Consider the following 20,842-nt stretch of genomic DNA (forward strand, 5'->3'; position numbering starts at 1 on the left):
GCCCTCACTTGGCAGGGTCTTGATTCCAGGGGAAGACCCACTGCTGGCCTCACCACTGCCTGATTGGCTTGTGGTTTGGTGGGCCTTTCTGAAAAAAGAGGCAACCAAAATCCTACGCCAGCCCTCATCGGCAGGCAAGGCTCCTGACACCGCAACAAGATTCTGCCTCAAGATTCATCATCACAGCATTCTCAGAGCATTGTAAATTAAACATCAGGAGAAGTACAAAAATATATCTGAATGAGTAGTCAAGGAATGCCAGTACAATGGGTGTAGATGTATCTCATATGTAAGTTACTACCTTATTAATTATTGCCTATTAATATTTAATTCAGGAAATTTATTATACATTGATAATATAAACATTTATTGTGTATTTGGGTCATATTGTAAGGATCAAAATAGGGATGATATCTGTCAACATCTGGGATGCTGGTAGAGTTTTGTGTGATTTAATAATCGAGGCACCGACGTAAGGCAGTTGTAGAAATGTTAGTTTGTGAATGTTATGATGGCTGGCTATGGTTGGTACATGAGACATGGCAGGTGTGCCCAGTGAATGGTCACTCTGTACTTACAGCAGGAGGGGCCTGGTTTGCAGAGGCCAGGCATGTTGGGGTCACCGTTTCCCACATTGGACTTGATGCCATCGAGCAGAGACCCCCTGTCCTCCTGATCTTGCTGATCTTTGCCACTGGCACTGCTTGTGTCTTCACTGTTGGGCATGCTGTCTGGGCTGCTCCCCCCTCTGAAACCACTTGGATGATGAATCTGTTGAAAAAAGTGACACGTCTTCCAAGGTACAGCTGAGCAACATGTCAAAAAACCAATAACACGGGCACAGTGCCAGGGACCCAGGTTCGGTTCCAGCCTCGGGTCACTGCCTATCTAGCGTTTGCATGTTCTCCCTGTGTCTGCATGGGTTTCCACCAGGTGCTCCAGTTTCCTCCCATGCTCCAAAGATGTGCACGTTAGTTAATTGATTGGCCATGGCAAATTGTCCTTGGTGTCAGGAAGATTAACAGGGTAAAGATGTGGGCTACAGGAATAGGGTGGGATTGCTGCATGCTCGATGGGCTGAATGGCCTCCTTCTGCACTTTAGGGATTCTATATTTCTATGTCACTTTCCTCATACCCTCCATTTATGGAATTCATAGAATCTCTGCAGTGCAGAAGGAGGCCATTCAGCCCATCGAGCCTGCACCAAGGCCCGATCCTCATAATCCGATGTATTTACCTTGCTAATCCCGCTGACACTAAGGGGCAATTTAGCACGGCCAATCAACCTAACCTGCACATCTTTGGAGCGTGGAAGGAAAGCGGAGCACCCGGAGGAAACCCACACAGACAACAGGGGGAATGCAGACTCCGCACAGACAGTGACCCGAGGCTGGAATTGAACTTGGGTCCCTGGCGCTGTGAGGCAGCAGTGCTAACCACTGTGCAAAGTCACTGTGCTATCCTAAATTGTCACCGCACAGATTGACTTAGATGCATCATCAGAGTCAAGCTGCTAAATGTTGACTCTGTGTTGCAAAACTCTCCTTGAAAATCAGCTTCAATCATTGGAAACCTTCCTTAAAAATCTGTTGTACGCTCGGGCGCAAGCCTCTGAATATCGAGAGGCCCACCTACTGTTCCTGAGACCCTGGCTAGTTTTTAGTTAGGGCAGCAATGGCTGTAGTTCCTGCAAACACAGTCTCACCCAGGTCCAACACCGTCTCGCCCAGGTCCAACACCGTCTCGCCCAGGTCCAACACCGTCTCGCCCAGGTCCAACACCGTCTCACATTTTACACTTATATTTTTTCTTAACTTAGCAGGGAATTAATTCTCCATTGTGGGGAGTAAAAGTGGACAGGGTATAAATAGCATTGCCCCTCACCAAAGCCCCTCAAAATCCATGTCACCTATACATTTACCAAATATTTTTATACACCCCAGTGTTTACACAGCATGTACTGAATCAAAGACACCAATTCACATTCCCCCTCAATATCCTATAATGCCTTTACTTGTTTCTTTCACTGTCTTACCAAATTCCTTGTCCTTCTTTATAAATTGCTCCATAGCCAATTCCCATGTCACTTTTGCAACTTCCTCCAGCCCTCCTTCCCAACTTGCTCCCTGGACTCTTCCAGCTCTGGCCATCTATCGCCCACCACCACCACAACCTCCTCCTCCCCAACTCCTTATCCTATCCTATCCCCGTTCCTCTTCAGCATAGGTGGCTTCAGCTGTCACACCCCTTCACTCTGAAACGCCTTCCTAAAGCCCTGCCTTCCACATCTTTCCCCGGTTTTCAAATATCTCCACAAACCTACAACGTCTACTTGTATTTATATAGTACCTACGAAAATCTTTGAAAAACCCCTCAATTCTCCTTCCGAACTGAGTGACCGCTTCTTGTCTCTCTCCCTATGTTTGATGTTTCACTGCATTCATTATTTTTCTGATGTGGAGCAATGTCGCCTTCATCCTCCTCGTCAGTGGCCAAGAGGCAGAGCACCACACTGTCAGGGTCAACATTCATGACTTTTGCAGACTCGTAGACTCCAATGTCCACTCTGATGTGGACTGGGGTAAACACAGTAAGAAGTCTCACAACACCAGGTTAAAGTCCAACAGGTTTATTTGGTAGCACGAGCTTTCGGAGCGCCGCTCCTTCATTAGGCATTCACCTGTTGAAGGAGTGGCGCTCCAAAAGCTCGTGCTACCAAATAAACCTGTTGGACTTTAACCTGGTGTTGAGAGACTACTTATTGTTCATTATTTTATAAATGACTTTGTTCTTACTGCACCCTCGATGGGCTGAATGGCCTATTTTTTTGCTCCTATGTCTGAAGGTCCTATTAATACCAAATGTAAATGCCCAAATACACACAGGTTTGTGCAATGTTACTGATTGAGGAAGTGATTTCCTTTTCAATGGAACTAAAGACTTATCTGAGTCTCCCATGTGTTTAGTGATTTCACCATCTCCCGCCCCCACCTTTGCACTCCTGTCATTTCTGAGCCATGTACACAGTCATCCGCCACACAACAATAATTAAACAACGCTGCCATCTGCCATCTCTGAATATGAACAGTGAACGTGGGGATGTTGGAGATCTCAGAGTCAAGCCCAATCCTGTGCCCATCTGACATCCACACATACAAATACACATTGGAGGAAGCATCAGGAGTCAGGGTAGTCTTCCCTCTTTCACTCCCACTTTTGGGTTAGGATTTGCTAACATCCTCATACACGCTTGTTTAAAGTTGGGGTACAGGCCATCCTTCAGTTACACAAAGCCCTGGCTGGACCACAGGGTAGGGAAGCAGTGGCAATCATTTAAGGAGATGTTCCGCAACTCTCGACAAAGAAATGCCTCAGTGAGAAAGATTCTATGAGACAGATGCACCATCTGTAGCTAACTTAAGGGGAAGACAGTGGCGTAGTGATATTGTCACTAGACTAGTAATTCAGGGACCCAGGTTCAAATCCTGCCACGGCAGATGGTGAAATTTGAATTCAATAAAGATCTGGAATTAAAAGTCTATTGATGACCATGAACCCATGGTTGATTATCATAAAAAACTATCTGGTACACTAATGCCTTTTGGGGAAGGAAATCTGCCACCTTTACCCGGACTGGTCTTAATGTGACTCTAGATCCACAGCAATCTGGCTGACTCTTAAAACATGCCCCCTAAAATGGCCCAGCAAGTTGCTCAGTTCAAGGGCAATTAGGAATGGGCAATAAATGTTGGCCCAGCCAGTGACTTCCACAAATTAATAATTTTTTAAAAACTGAGGCAGTTAATCCCATTCCAATTCTCTTTCCGCAGCTATTGGTGTGCTACAGACTTGCATCCGTTTCCACAGCTAGTAATTCCTGGAACAGGTCATTAGTCTTGTGCCAGGGGTGTCTACCTTGAGGTGTCCACTCCATGTTCAGCATGGCTGACCAGCAATCAAGGCAGTTAATAATGGTATCAAGTTGAAAGAAAAGATGAACAATGCTGCAATAGTGGTAGGCCAGAAAATTGGGAATATTTAATAATGCAGCAAAGGATGAGTAAAAAAAATAATAAAGAGGGAGAAATCAGAGTATGAAAGATAACTAGCAATAAGCAAATGAACAGACATGGAAAACCTCAAGTATATAAAAAGGAAAAGAGGACTGAGCATTGGTTCCTTATTGGGTGATGCTGACGGTGGCACAGTGGTTAGCACTGTTGCCTCGCAGCGCCAGAGACCCAGGTTCGATTCCCGGCTTGTGCGACTGTCTGCGGAGTCTGCATGTTCTCCCCATGTCTGCGTGGGCTTCCTCCGGGTGCTCCGGTTTCCTCCCACAGTCCAAAAGATGTGCTGGTTAGGGGTGCTTTGGCCATGCTAAATTCTACCTCAGTGTACCCGAACAGGTGCCGGAGTGTGGCGACTAGGGGATTTTCACAGTAACTTCATTGCAGTGTTAATGTAAGCCTACTCTCGTGATTAATAAATAAACTTTTAGCTTTGAGGAATTAATAATGGGAAACAAGGACTTTGCACAAGTATTTGTGGCAAGGTAAGTAATTGAGGTTATACACTAACGTTGATAAATGCGAGGTTATACACTTTGGAGGAAATAATAACAAATGGGATTACTATCTCAATGGAAACAAATTAAAACATGCTACCGTGCAAAGGGACCTGGGGGTCCTTGTGCATGAGACGCAAAAGCCCAGTCTGCAGGTACAACAGGTGATCAAGAAGGCAAATGGGATGTTGGCCTATATCGTGAGGGGGATAGAATATAAAAGCAGGGATGTCTTGATGCACCTGTACAGGGCATTGGTGAGGCCGCAGCTGGAATACTGTGTGCAGTATTGGTCCCCTTATATGAGGAAGGATATATTGGCATTGGAGAGAGTGCAGAGAAGGTTCACCAGGTTGATACCGGAGATGAGGGGTTTGGATTATGAGGAGAGGCTGAGGAGATTGGGTTTGTACTCGTTGGAGTTTAGAAGGATGAGGGGGGATCTTATGGAGACTTATAAGATAATGCGGGGGCTGGATAGGGTGGAGGCGGAGAGATTCTTTCCACTTAGTAAGGAAGTTAAAACTAGAGGACACAGCCTCAAAATAAAGGGGGGTCGGTTTAAGACAGAGTTGAGGAGGAACTTCTTCTCCCAGAGGGTGGTGAATCTCTGGAATTCTCTGCCCACTGAGGTGGTGGAGCTACCTCGCTGAATATGTTTAAAGCGCGGATGGATGGATTCCTGATCGGTAAGGGAGTTAAGGGTTCTGGGGATCAGGCGGGTAAGTGGTACTGATCCACGTCAGATCAGCCATGATCTTATTGAATGGCGGGGCAGGCTCGAGGGGCTAGATGGCCTACTCCTGCTCCTATTTCTTATGTTCTTATGTTTCTGTCTTCACAGCAGAATACAAAAGACATTGTATTCAACGATGCATTAGATTTTTGAGCTACAAGGGAGTCAGGTGTTACGAAAGGCAGACAGGAAGGTTGAGTTCACAGAATCACTGAACTGTTACGGTGCAGGAAGAGGCCATTTTGCCCATCATGTCAGTACTGGCTCTCCAAACAAGCATCATGACTTAGTAAAAATAGTAGAAAACCAAGAGGCCAAAGGGAAGGAGAAGTTTAAAATAATCATGATCACTAGAGAAAAGGTACTAGGAGAACTAATGGAATTAAAGGATTACAAGTCCCTTGGTCCTGCGGGCTGCATCCTCGGGTCTTAAAAAAAAACTGGCTGCAGAGATAGTGGATGCATTGGTTATAATCTTCCAAAATTCCCTATGTTCTGGAAAGGTCAACAGACCTTTGCCTGGTCCGTCCTTGCCCGATATGATTCCAGTGGTGGGCGAGACGGGATCATTTTCAGGTTAGCAAGCTGCAACTATTGGAGTGCCAGCGGGCTGCTGGAGATACCAACATAAATAAGAAAGCAAGTTGTGTGGAAGATACAAAGAGTCTGCAAAGGGATATAGACAGATTAAGTGAATGGGCAGAAATTAGGCAGATGCAGTGGAATGTGAGAAAGTGTGAGATTGTCTACTTCATATTTTATTAGGAAGCGTAGAAAAGAAGCATATTAAATTGAGAGAGATTGCAGAATCTGGAGTACAGAGGGATCTGGAAGTCCTTGTACATGAATCACTTTAAAAAAAGCATGCAGCTAAAGTAAGTAATTAGGAAGGCAAATGGAATAGTGGCCTTTATTGCAAAGGGGTGGAGTATTCAAGTAGGGAAGTCTTGCTACATGGCATTGATGAGACCAAACCCGGAGTACTGTGGCACAGTTTTGGTCTCTTGTCTTAAGGAGTAATATACTTACATTGGGATTTTGGTGTCTTATGAGAAAAGGTTGAGTAGGTTGGGCCAATGCTCATTAGAGTTTAGATGAATGAGAGGTATTCTTATTGAAATATATAAGATTCTGATGGGGCTTGACAGGGTGGATGCTGAGAGGATGTTTCCCCTCACGGGGGAACCTTGAATTTGGAGCTACTGTTTAAAAAATAAAGATGGAGCTGAGGAATGATGTATTTTCTCTGAGGGTTGTTAACGTCTGGCATTCTCTTCCTTGAGAGCAGTGGATGCTGGCTTGTTGAATGTAATCAACGATGTGTTTGGTTTTTGAGCTACAAGGGAGTCAGGTGTTACGAAAGGCAGACAGGGAGGTTGAGTTCACAGAATCGCTGAACTGTTACGGTGCAGAAAGAGGCCATTTGGCCCATCATGTCAGTACTGGCTTTCCAAACGAGCATCATGACTTAGTACCATTCCCCTGTCTTTTGCCCACATCCCTACACTTAGTTTTTTTATTCAAATAATCATCTAATGCCCTCTTGAATGTCTCAACTGAACCTGCCTCCACCACACTTCCAAGCAGAGCATTCCAGACTCGAACCACTCACTGTGTGAAAATGTTCTCTCTCACATCCCATTTGCTTCTTTTGCAAATCACTTTAAATCTGCGCCCTCTCATTCTTGATCCTTTTACGGGTGGGAATGGTTTCTCCCTATACCCTCATGATTTTGAACATCTCTATCAAATCTCCTTTTAGCCTTCTTCTCTCCAAGAAGAACAGTCCCAACCTCTCCAATCTATCGTCACAACTGACGTTTCTCATCCCTGGAACCATTCTTGTAAACCTCTTCTGCTCTCTCTCCAATACATTCACATCCTTCCTATAGTGTGGCTACAATAGCTAAGGCAATAATCAGAATATCCATGATCTAATTGAATGGTGCAGGGGACCAAATGGCCTTCTCCCCATTTTTTAATCATCCTACCTTAGGAGTGAAATAAGGAAAAGCTCTCCAAGAGGATGGTAGAAATTTGGAACTTCCTTCTGCAAATGACAATTGATGCTAGATTAATTTGTTATCTTTAAATGTGAAATTGATAGGTTTTTGTCGACCAAAGATATTGTGGGATATAGCGTAAAGGTGGCAGATCAACCAGGATTTCACTGAATGGTGAAACAAATTTGAGGGGCTGAATGGCCTCCGCTTGTTCCTATGGATGCCCTGGTTGAATTCAGTGTGTGCCTGGAGATTGCAATACTGGAACTCCAGATTTAATAGCTGGGATTCTGAATTCTTTAAAACAAACAGTGCCAGGGAGAATTCCAACATCAGGGGATATAACAAGTGGCTACCAAGAATAAAAATAAGAACCCACCATTATGACTTATCAACTAGCCAGTGCAATGAATTTAGAAGAGGATTTAAGAGCAAACTTCCACAATATTCAAGTGATACTCGGCATTTTAAGAATTAATAAACCATGATCAGTATTCTGCCAACACCGGTTTCAGAGATTAGAAAGTGGTCGTGCCTTCAGTATTTGTGCAGCTGCCTTTCATTATTTGTTATAGAATCCCTACAGTTCAGAACAAGGCCATTCGGCCGGCACGGACTCTCAGAAAGAACATTCCATCCAGGCCCTCCTCTTCCCCCATCCCCATAACCCTGCACATTTACCAAGGCCAATCCACCTAACCTCCATATTTTTGGACGTAAGGGACAATTTAGCATGACCAATCCACCAAACTGGCACATCTTTCAACACTAAAGGGGCATTTTCACAGTAACTTCATTGCAGTGTTAATGTAAGCCTACTTGTGACTAATAAATGCACTTTAATTTTATTTTAGCATGGCCAATCCATCCAACCTGCACATCTTTCGACACTAAGGGGCAACTCAGCACAGCTAATCCACCTAACCAGCATATCTTTGGACTGCAAATGACAAGTTGTTCTCTGTAAGGTGTTGTCTTCACAGCATTACTGTACCACTCCCCACCTATCACTCAGTCAGAGCAGGGGATTCTCTGCGTCGCAAGAATAAAGAAGTGGCGGAGATGTATCATAGAAACCCGACAGTGCAGAAGGAGGCCATTCGGCCCATCGAGTCTGCACCGACCACAATCCCACCCAGGCCCTACCCCCACATATTTTACCCGCTAATCCCTCTAACCTACGCATCTCAGGGGCAATTTTAACCTGGCCAATCAACCTAGCCAATCAACAATGTACACAAAACTGCAAACACCACAGCACATCTGTCAGAATCTTTATAAAATCGGACTGGCGTTTGGGGTGCCACCTCTCCCTGAACTAATTGGGAGAGGTTTTTAACAGTAACCTGTCCTCCTGCCTCGGGTACTGATAAACCTGTAATCTTTCTCTACTCCCAGTAATTTCAGGTTTTAGTTCAGATTTCCAGCATTTTCACACTTTTATCCATTTAATACAACATCTGTTTTAAAACGTTAAGAACCCGCTGCATCACATCCACGGTATTTAAACAGAGGAGGAGTATGATAAATAGTGAAATATACATGCAGAATACACTTTAATGTTTCAGAATTGCCATTTAAACCCCGTCCAATGATATTAACAAGAAGGGGATTATAATGCAAGTGTTTACAGCAAATTTGCCGGGTAATTTTAACTCTCAACATTAGAAAGGGCAGTTTGGCGACCCTTCAGTGAAGAAGTACTTTAGAAAGTTTAAAAAGAGTAAGTGAAACTTATTCCAGTCTCTCCTTACCTGGGAGCGCTGCCTCTAATCTGAGTGTTGACACTGAGTCCCGCCTGTAACTTCAAACTGGGCTCCTTCCACCCTGCAGACAGCAGGGGGGGAACAGGCAGAGCAACCTTCAGCATTCAGAACTGCACAGTGCACAGAATCTGTCATCGCAATCCTGCAAAGCAGCGCACAATATTCTGCTCTGCGCATAGTCTGCAATATGTTTTATGAGTGTGGTGACAGGCTACTGCTTACTGAGGCTTCCCTACTCCCCCGACTGAATGGGCTCCTCCAATATTGAAACTAAACAGAGTTCAGGCCCCGCCCCTTTACAGCAGTTGCAATTTTGCTCAAAGTCAAATGAACACAACCCAGGAAGTGCCATCAAAGTTACATTTGCTGCCATCGCGGAATCTCTCTAAAGTTGGGCGATTCACAACAATCCACCCACTGTAATGTAATAATTCACCCTGAACCACCATTCTGAATGCTCCCTCATATCATCAGAACATGTTTCCTATTTTTTAAAAATAAGCAGCATTGTACCATGGCAACTAGGAAGCGACACGTCAACAGTACAACCCTCTTCATTGGTAATGTGCAGCCTCAGGTCTGGGGAATTATAAGCAGCATATAATTAGCATATTTTTAACATTTTATTTTTAAATCCATTCTTAAAGCTACAAAGCCAACGCTCAGAGCGACTGGGCAAACCCAAATCCATTCCTTGCTCCAAAAAACAATTGAATCCAATTCAAGGTCCCCACAAGGGTGACAAACAAGATCCAAGCTGACAAGGTGAGGCATTGCACACCACTTTGGGCTTGATCTTAGCCAAAAGGGTGGCACGGCAGCACAGTGGTTAGCACTGCTGCCTCACAGCGCCAGGGACCCGGGTTCGATTCCCGGCTTGGGTCACTGTCTATGCAGAGTTTGCACATTCTCCCCGTGTCTGTGTGGGTTTCCTCCGGGTGCTCCGGCTTCCTCCCACACTCCAAAGGTGTGCGGGTTAGGTGGATTGGCCGTGCTAAATTGCCTCTTAGTGTCAGGGGGATTTGAAAAGTAAATACGTGGGGTTATGAGGATAGGGCCTGGGTGGGATTGTTGTCGGTGCAGGCTTGATGGGCCGAATGGCCTCCTTCTGCACTGGAGGGATTGTATGATTCTTGTAGGGATTCTATGAAAAGGCCGCTGGGGATGGGAAATAACTCTAACAACACCAGGTTAAAGTCCAACAGGTTTATTTGGTAGCAACGCCGGCATCTCCACATGATGGGAAATAAAACAGAGTTATTCCAATCAAAGTGTTGTGAAATCCAAACTTCCCCAAGGGCTGTCCGGACCTCGCTCAAGCTGCTTCCCACACTGAGATAAAGGCAAAATACTGCGGATGCTGGAATCTGAAACAAAAACAGAAAATGCTGAAGAAACTCTGACAGCATCGGTAGAGAGAGAATAGAGCAAATGTTTCAAATCTGAAGCCCTGTCGAAGGGTCATCCAGGCTTGAAACATTGGCTCTATTCTCTCTTCATGGATGCTGTCAGACCTGCTGAGTTTTTACAGCATGTTCTGCTTCTGTCCCATACCGACCCTGGCATCTGAGACTTGTAAGAAGTCTCACAACATCAGGTTAAAGTCCAACAGGTTTATTTGGCAGCACGAGCTTTCGGAGTCTTAGGCTCCTTCTTCAGGTGAAGTCACAGGCTGCTTCTTCACTCACCTGAAGAAGGAGCCTGAGACTCTGAAAGCTTGTGTTGCCAAATAAACCTGTTGGACTTTAACCTGGTGTTGAGAGACTTCTTACTGTGCTTACCCCAGTCCAACGCCGGCATCTCCACATCCGAGACTTGGCCAAGATGCTGTGAGGTTAGCCCAGAAGTTGACACCATTCTGCCTAGAATTACAGGTACAAGACCAGGGTGATTTACATTGGAAGCTATATGGGGGGGGGTGGGTGGCGGGGTGGGGGGGGGGGGGGAGGGGGGGGGGAGGGGGGGAGGGAGGGAGGGGGTGTGGGGGGGGAGAGGGGGGGAGGGGGGGAGGGAGCAGGGGGGTGCTTTTTCTTAGACAAAGGTTTGCAGAGTAAACTTTCTGAATAATCTCCAACCCCCTCCCCACTTTTTCCAACCGCCCTCTGCTCACGCTATCCCCCCCCCCGCCAATTGGAACCAGAGCTCTGACAAAAGGTCATTGATCTGAAACGTTAATGCTGTCCTTCACCCCCAGATGCTGCCAAACCTGCTGATTATTCCAAATTTTCAACATCTGCAGTGTTTTACTTTTGTAGATTCTGACCTAACAGTTCCATTCTGAGCATCGTCAGGTGCTGTAGGACATAGGCAGAATCATATTCCACTATAATGGGGAGTCTGGCAAGAAAGCAGACAAGATACCGAAAGGACTACAGATCACGAACGCACTCAGGTCAACCTATAACACAGACTACACTGAGAGACTTTGCCACCGCACCTCTCTCATACTCCTCAACCATCTCATACACCAGTTCTACAGCAAACGCTGCATCCTGGAAACCAAGATAGAGTCCATATTCTCAACTTACGCTCAGTTCGCAGACCAGCTGCAAAACTCTGCTAAGCAGGCGAGTCAACAGAACTACGCTATCTACATGCACACCAAGAACAGGAAACTTGAGAAACTCGGCATCACCACCAGCAGCAGCCAAGCCTTCCCCGGTACCACAGTAGAAAACAGTACCACTGCAGGCAAGTCCATTGTCAATTTGTCAGACTACACACTTCAACCAGATGAAATCGAAGTTCTCAGCCGAGGGCTCAATTTCTGCCCCACCACCAAAATAGACCCCATCAGTCTCGCAGCAGACACAGAGGAATTCATCAGGCGAATGAGGCTGCGGGAGTTCTTCCACAAGCCCCAAGAGGCCAACAGCGAACACCATGAGACAGCCAATGAACCGGAACAGCCGACAAGAGAGATCCGCAGTGCAGCATCCGAAGAGAAAAGAGTCGAATTGGACTCCTCCGGAAGGCCACTGCCCTCGACTTGACATGTATGCCCAAGCCGTCAGGAGGTGCGTCAACACCAGATTCACCGGCCGCACTCACAAGACAGCCCCGAACATCACCCAAGCACAACGCAACGCCATCCACGCTCTCAAGACCAACGGCAACATTGTCATCAAGCCAGCAGACAAAGGAGGGACCATCGTCATACTGAACAGAATGGATTAGTGCAAAGAAGTGTACCGACAACTCAACAACGAGGAACACTACAGATAGTTACCCGCAGATCTGACCAAAGAACACTCCCGTCAAATCAACAGACTGATCAAGATCTTTGATCCGGATCTTCAGAGCACCCTCCATGCTCTCATCCCACGTACTCCCCGCGTTGGAGATCTCTACAGTTTCTTGAAGACACACAAGGCAAACACACGTGGCCGTCCCATCGTATCGGGCAATGGGACCCTGTGCGACAACCTCTCCGGCAATGTCGAGGGCATCCTGAAACCCATTGTACAAAGAACCCCCAGCTTTTGTCGCAATACTACGGACTTCCTACAGAAACTGAGCACACATGGAGCAGTTGAACCAGGAGCGCTCCTCGTCACAATGGATGTCTCGGCACTCTACACCAGCATCCCCCACGACGATGGCATTGCTGCAACTGCCTCAGTACTCAACGCCGTCAACTGTCAATCTCCAGATGCAATTTTACAACTCATCCGCTTCATCCTGGACCACAATGTCTTCACCTTCAACAACCAGTTCTTCATCCAGACACACGGAACAAATGGGAACCAAATTCGCACCTCAATATGCCAACATCTTCATGCACAGGTTCGAACAAGACTTCTTCACCGCACAGGACCTTCAACCAATGCGATACACTAGATACATCGATGACATTTTCTTCCTTTGGACTCATGCCGAACAATCACTGAAACAACTCTATGATGACATCAACAAGTTCCATCCCACCATCAGGCTCACCATAGACTACTCTCCGGAATCGGTTGCATTCTTGGACACGCGCATCTCCATTAAGGACGGTCACCTCAGCACCTCACTGTACCGCAAGCCCACGGATAACCTCACGATGCTCCACTTCTCCAGCTTCCACCCTAAACACATTAAAGAAGCCATCCCCTACGGACAAGCCCTCCGTATACACAGGATCTGCTCAGATGAGGAGGATCGCAACAGACACCTCCAGACGCTGAAAGATGCCCTCATAAGAACAGGATATGGCGCTCGACTCATTGATCGACAGTTCTGACGCATCACAGCGAAAAACCGCACCAACCTCCTCAGAAGACAAACACGGGACACGGCGGACAGAGTACCCTTCGTCGTCCAGTACTTCCCTGGAGCGGAGAAGTTACGACATCTTCTCCGGAGCTTCAACATGTCATTGATGAAGATGAACATCTCGCCATCTTGCCTTCAAACAACCGCACAACCTCAAACAGACCATTCTCTGCAGCAAACTACCCAGCCTTCAGGAGAACAGTGACCACGACACCACACAACCCTGCCACAGCAACCTCTGCAAGACGTGCCGGATCATCGACATGGATGCCATCATCTCACGTGAGAACACCATCCACCAGGTACACGGTACATACACTTGCAACTCGGCCAACGTTGTCTACCTGATAGGCTGCAGGAAAGGATGTCCCGAGGCATGGTACACTGGGGAGACCATGCAGACGCTACGACAACGGATGAATGAACACCGCTTGACAATCACCAGGCAAGAGTGTTCTCTTCCTGTTGGGGAACACTTCAGCGGTCATGGGCATTCAGCCTCTGATCTTCGGGTAAGCGTTCTCCAAGGCGGCCTTCACAACACACGACAGCGCAAAGTGGCTGAGCAGAGACTGATAGCCAAGTTCCGACACATGAGGACGGCCTCAACCGGGATCTTGGGTTCATGTCACACTATCTGTAACACCCACGACTTGCTTGGGCTTGCAAAATCTCACTAACTGTCCTGGCTGGAGACAATACACGTGTCTTTAACCTGTGCTTAACCCTCTCTCCACTCACATTGTCTGTACCTTTAAGACTTGATTACCTGTAAAGACTCGCATTCCAACCATTATTTTGTAAATTGAGTTTGTGTCTTTATATGGCCTGTTTGTGAACAGAACTCCCACTCACCTGATGAAGGAGCAGCGCTCCGAAAGCTAGTGGCTTGTGCTACCAAATAAACCTGTTGGACTTTAACCTGGTGTTGTGAGACTTCTTACTGTGTTTACCCCAGTCCAACGCCGACATCTCCACATCGAGTCTGGCACATACTCCGCACAATGCTGCATGAAGGCACATGATGTGGAGATGCCGGCGTTGGACTGGGGTAAACACAGTAAGAGTTTTAACAACACCAGGTTAAAGTCCAACAGGTTTATTTGGTGGCAAAAGCCACAAGCTTTCGGAGCGCTGCTCCTTCGTCAGATGGAGTGGAAATCTGAGCACATGAGCCAGACTCAGCATGGTGTTTAACAGAGATGGGTTAAAACCTATGCATGCAGATAACTCCTGTCCTGTACAGGTATAAAATAGTTCTACTTTTCAATAAGGACTTACTGTTAACCTAAAAAAAACTTCTTTAAAAGACACCGTTTGTCTTCATCAAGCTGGAGAGTGACGGAGTTGATTCTGAGACTAGGTTCTGAATCTAAATAAAGGAAACTATGATGGTATGAGGCACAAGTTGGCTATGTGGATTGGGGAATGTTATTTAAAGGCAGTGGCAAACATTCATAGAGCGCATTTGTGAACTGCAACAATTGTTCATTGCTGTCTGGCACAGAAAAACACAGAAGTGGCCAAACCAGGGCTTACAAGGGAAATTAGGAATAGTATTAGATCCAAGGGAGAGGCATACAAAACAGCAGACCTGAGGACTGGGAGCAGTTTAGAATTCAGCTAAGGAGGACAAAGGGGTTGATTAAGAAGGGAAAATAGAGTTCGGGAGTAAACTTGTGGGGAACATAAAAACTGACTGTAAATGCTTCTATCGGTATGTGAAGAGAAATGGATTGATAAAGACAAATAAAGAGCCCTTACTGTCGGAAACAATGGAATTTATAATGGGGGAGAAAAGGAATCACTAACCAACTAAATACATATTTTGGTTCTGTTTTCACAAAGGAGGACACAAGTAACGTATCAAGTTGGAGGACGCAAAGTAAAGTGAGCGGGAGGAACTGAAGGAAATCAGTCTTAGAAGGGAAATGGTGCTGGGAAACTGATACGATTGAAGGCCGATAAATCCCCAGGGCCTGATAATCTACAACCCAGAGGTGACACAATGGTTAACACTGCTGCCTCATAGCACCAGGGACCCGGGTTCGATTCCCGGCTTGGGTGACTGTCTGTGTGGAGTTTGCACATTCTCCCCGTGTCTGTGTGGGTTTCCTCCGGGTGCTCCGGTTTCCTCCCACAGTTAAGAGATGTGCGGGTTAGGTGGATAGGCCGTGCTAAATTGCAGTGGGATTAGCAGGGTAAATATGTGGGTGTTGTGGGGATAGGGCCTGGGTGAAAATGTTGTCGGTGCAGGCTCGATGGGCCAAATGGCCTCTTCCTGCACTGTGGGGATTCTATGAACAATGGCAGGAATTTATGTCTTTCAAATGGATTAAGAATATCCTGCACTTGGAGTTCGAATCATAATGAGACAAGTCAATATTGTTCAATCTAATCCGACTTGAGGAAAGTTATTTGATACAGCATGGGATAAGTAAAGGTGTATATCTTGATGCATCTTTAGTGTTCCTGCAAAATGACACAAAATGAACGCTCAGACCAAAATGAGCTGAGCACTGACTGGAATATACTCTGTTTTGTATACACAGCAATGCAAAAAAAATGTACTTTTTTGGACGGGTGCCGGAAGTCCAGGATTGATGACCAAGGATGATGCCAAAATGGAGCCACATTTCCTCTGCTCCTCACTCAATAATCTTCAGAGCTTTGTACGCTCAGACACTTCAAATATGTGAACAAGGAGTAGAGTTACATGTTTAAAATGTATCGAGTATTAAGTTTAAAGTTTATTTATTGTTGTCACAAGTACGCTTACATTCACACTGCAATGAAGTTACTGTGAAAATCCCCTAGTCGCCACACACCGGCGCCTGCTCGGGTACACAGGGAGAATTTAGCACGGCCAATGTATCTAACCAGCATGTCTTTCGGACTGTGGGAGGAAACCGGAGCACCCGGAGGAAACCCACACAGACACGCAGAGAACGTGTAAACTCCACACAGACAGTGATCCAAGCCAGGAATCAAACCCGGGTCCCTGGCTCTAACCACTGTGCCACCGTGCCGCACTTTTATTAAAAAGCTTTCATGATTGTAGCTCCCGAAAATAAAAAAATACACTTTGGAGACTGATGTTTAACATTAACGTTGTGATAATTAGGGTACTTAACTCACTTGCCATCATCATTCTCTTGTAAAGAAATTGTTTAGTAAGTAACAGCATGTGGCATTGCCTCATGGTTATTCGCAGGAATTTCTTTCTTGTGAATAATCACCGATCATGAAAAGAATTTAAAATGTAAGATAAGAACGTAAGAAACTAGAATGAGAGGAAGGCAATCTGACAAGTCAGGCCCGTTCCACCATTTACTGTCTGTCTGTTCAAAACCTTCAATTCCGTTAATGACCAAAAATCGATCTACGATAAAAGCGAAATAATGTGGATGCTGGAAATTTGAAATTAACAAAAACACAAAGAGCTGAAAACACAAATATGGTGAGGTACGCACAGTAAGAAGTCTCACAACACCAGGTTAAAGTCCAACAGGTCTATTTGGTATCACAAGCTTTCGGAGCACTGCTCCTTCATCCACTCATCTGATGAAGGAGTGGCGCTCCGAAAGCTTGTGCTACCAAATAAACCTGTTGGACCTTAACCTGGTGTTGTGAGACTACTTACTGTGCTTCCCCAGTCCAACGCCGGCATCTCCACATCAAGGTGAGATACCACAGACGATTGAGAGCCACTGGCTCAGAATTTCCTCTCCTTGTGACTTCTCTCTTTGTCTCTGATATACATTTGGTTTTGAAGGAGGCCGCACCCGTTTTATTTGGTTGCACCACGTATGAATCCGGGTGAATATCAAAAGTCCTAAGTGAAGCCTTCAGAATGTCCTTGTAGTTCATGAGTGTGCATCAGACCCTCCATTAATGTAAGTAAAGAAGGAACCAAAGTTCAAACATCAGTTGAGACTCAGATAAAAACCAGGATCCAAGAATGGGCGACCACAGAACTGTGACCTGCACTGATGGGGTGAGGTTTATCCACAACATACCATGAGGTATCCAGTGCTGTTATCATTTGTGTGGAAGTAATACACCACATACAATCTTGTTCTTTCTGTATGTCTGCCAATTTTGCCACCATTCACATATTCATCTGCGTGAGTGCCTTTCGATCTGCAAAAGATCTGCAAAAGGCGGCACGGTAGCACAGTGGTTAGCACTGCTGCTTCACAGCTCCAGGGACCTGGGTTCGATTCCCGGCTTGGGTCACTGTCTGTGTGGAGTTTGCACATTCTCCTCGTGTCTGCGTGGGTTTCCTCCGGGTGCTCCGGTTTCCTTCCACAGTCCAAAGATGTGCGGGTTAGGTTGATTGGCCATGCTAAAAATTGCCCCTTAGTGTCCTGAGATGCGTAGGTTAGAGGGATTAGTGGGTAAAATATGTAGGGATGTGGGGGTAGGGCCTGGGTGGGATTGTGGTCGGTGCAGACTCGATGGGCCAAATGGCCTCTTTCTGCACTGTAGGGTTTCTGTGATTTCTGTGATTTAAAAATGGTTACCTATCTTTGGTTCCCGATTAAACCCATGACCTGGACAAACGGCGGTATATGGACATTAATGTCCATAGATACACTACATGGTTTGGGATTGGTGCTGACTGTGATAGTTTGGTTTCTAATGATGAGAATTTCATGAGAATGATGAGAGTTTAAGACTTATCTAGACAGCTATATGAACGGAGTGGGAATGGAGGGATACAAAAGAGTGGTCTAGTTTGGACCAGGGAGCGGCGCGGGCTAATTGTTCCTTGTTTCTCGTGGAAGTGGAAATGACTAGGGTTGGGAAGCATTTTCCGATCGGGGCCATTGTGATCTCCTGGACTCGTTTCGATCGCCTCAGGGGGTCGGAGAGGAATTTCCCAGATTTTTTTTTCCCCATATTGGCCCTGGGGTTTTTCACTCTGGGTTTTCGCCTCTCCCTGGAGATCACATGGTCTGGAATGGGGGGGTGGGGGTGAGTTAATAGGTTGTAATGAACAAAGCATCGTAGCTGTGGGGGACAGCTCGGTGGATAGGATATTGGTATGTAGATAGGCTGGAAAATTGGGCGGGGATCCTGGATTCAGGATTCAATCCTGGACCGGGGAGCGGCGCGGGCTTGGAGGGCCGAAGGGCCTGTTCCTGTGCTGTATTGTTCTTTGTTCTTTGTTCAGCTGTGCTGTCAGTGTCCCATTCTGTCAATGTTCAGTGCTTTGACCTCCACTCCTTCAGTTCTTTAAGCAATAGAGAGTAGATTGGTTAAAACCATTTTGGGATCATATAATATATGTTTCTACTTTTTTGTTGATAAATATTGTTCCAATGTTGTTGCCAAATATTGTTCCAATGTTGTTGCCAAGCATTATTGAGGGTTTACTAATACTGTGCTTTTTAGTTTTACCGAACCTTGATGAAGCTTTGCTTCTATTTGAAAGACTTGAGATAGTATGGTTTAACTTCAAATCTTTTATTAAGAACTATTTACAAAGACCTCAGGGTAAGCACATGATATTCAGGACACGCACTATTCTTCTCCTCGCTTCTCGGAGCCGCTCAGCCATCTGAGTACCGGTTTCACATTTACTTCATTAATATCATCACAGTCTCATTAACACATCCATTAACCCACTATACTCTCAGTGTTTTAATTCTAATCTCTATGTCCATATTTGCAAACTAACACACGGTGGCACAGTGGTTAGCGCTGCTGCCTCACAGCACCAGGGACCCGGGTTCGATTCCCAGCTTGGGTCACTGTCTGTGTGGAGTTTGCACATTCTCCCTATGTCTGTGTGGGTTTCCTCCGGGTGCTCCGGTTTCCTCCCACAGTCCAAAAGACGTGCTGGTTAGGTGCATTGGCCGTGCTAAATTCTCCCTCAGTGTACCCGAACAGGTGCTGGAGTGTGGTGACTGGGGGATTTTCACAGTAACTTCATTGCGATGTTACTGTAAGCCTACTTGTGACATTAATAAACTTTAAATACATAAAATCCTGCGTGTATTGCTCTGTGTGGTGCTAATATATTTGATCCAATTTGTTTCTGTTTTGCCTGAGTTCTAAATTAATCTCTCTGTGAGGGGAGAAACATTTTTTGAGTGCTAGATTTGGCTTCTAGCTTTGTTATCATCTATCCATGTTAACGTATCAAAACTATCTAATACTTCCTCACTCGAATAATGAAGTAACAGGCCACATTTTGTGGGACAGTCTTTCACGTCCATAGCATTAAGTTCTGAAATAACCCCTCAGGGGCCAGTGTCCCCTCATCAGATTCCCTTTATTTACAAACTCAATTCCACTCCAAGAGTGCTTCAGCTACATAGTCAGAATCTGGAGTGCCAATAGCCCTGACACTCCCATTTCTATATGTAGGTGAGGCTTCCTGATTGGTCAGGCAATTATGACCTCAATCGGGGAGCTCAAATTCCAAGAGCCAACTCATTTAAAGTTTAAAGTTTATTTATTAGTCACAAGTAGGCTTACATTAACACTGCAATGAAGTTACCGTGAAAATCCCCTACTCGCCACACTCCAGCGCCTGTTCAGTTACACTGAGGGAGAATTTAGCATGGCCAATGCACTCTAAGCGCACGTCTTTCGGACTGTGGGAGGAAACCGGAGCACCCGGAGGAAACCCACGCAGACACGAGGAGAACGTACCGATTCCACACAGGCAGTGACCCAAGTCAGGAATCAAACCCGGCAGCAGTGCTAACCACTGTGCCACCATGCTTGGGCCTCATTGAAGTCATTACAAGTATGATTTTAAAATTTTCTATCCACACTTGCCATCATCTCTAGTTGTGGTGGGACTAAGATTATAAAACCATAAGATCTCAAACAATTGGAGCAGGAGTAGGCTATTTGACCCATCAAGTCTGCTCCTCCATTCAATATGATTCCACTGCTCTTTGGGGAAGAGAATTCCAAAGATTAACAAATCATCTGAGCGAAGAAATCAATCCTCATCTCCATCTTAAATGGGAGACTCCCTATTTTTAAACTATGTCCCCTAGTGAAGGATTCCTTCACTAGGAGAAACATTGTCTCAGCTTCCACCCTATGAAACCTTCACAGCATCTTATATATTTCAATAAGATCACCTATTAGGAAAACAAAAATAGTTTTAAGGGATTTATATCTGTATTGATAAACATTAGAAATAATGGCTTACCCCAAATGAAGTCAACTGTTAGTGAGCAAGTTCCTTAAGGCCATAAGGTGATAGATAGTTTTAAGTGAATTTAATTTAATGTTTCTGCGCCTGGAATGGTAAAATCTATAGTTAGAAATATGCTGGACAAAAGTAGTTAGATGTGTGGGGCTTGTTTTCAATTCCAACTGTGATTATATTGTGCTCAGAGAGGGCTACAATGTGAAAAGTAAATTAACCAACAGTGGTTGCTTAGCAACTGGGGCCTCGTGATGTAGAGAAGCTTTTAACTTTTAATTTAACTAATTTGATTGCGGTTGGAGATAGGTTGTGAGAGAAAAGGCTGCTCTTGCAGC

The 20,842-nt window shown here is 45.5% G+C and overlaps 1 protein-coding gene across 2 annotated transcripts in view; it reads right to left on the reverse strand.

The window, feature by feature from the left end:
• LOC144479297 (T-complex protein 11-like protein 1) overlaps positions 1-9,112 on the reverse strand; it is a 59,991-nt gene extending 50,879 nt beyond the window's left edge. Inside the window, exons 1-3 of one of the 2 annotated variants that reach the window (XM_078197979.1) lie at positions 9,059-9,106; positions 7,293-7,351; positions 579-771 (exon numbers count right to left, since the gene is read on the reverse strand). In XM_078197979.1, the coding sequence (XP_078054105.1) occupies positions 579-726 (148 nt within the window). In that variant the 5' untranslated portion in view covers positions 727-771; positions 7,293-7,351; positions 9,059-9,106. Of the gene's footprint in view, positions 1-578; positions 772-7,292; positions 7,352-9,058 lie in introns of both variants that reach the window. The other variant, XM_078197977.1, reaches the window with a different exon arrangement.
• Positions 9,113-20,842: the final 11,730 nt, after the last annotated feature.

Source organism: Mustelus asterias, chromosome 25 (genome assembly GCF_964213995.1).
Source record: "Mustelus asterias chromosome 25, sMusAst1.hap1.1, whole genome shotgun sequence".
Taxonomy (NCBI): Eukaryota; Metazoa; Chordata; class Chondrichthyes; order Carcharhiniformes; family Triakidae; genus Mustelus; species Mustelus asterias.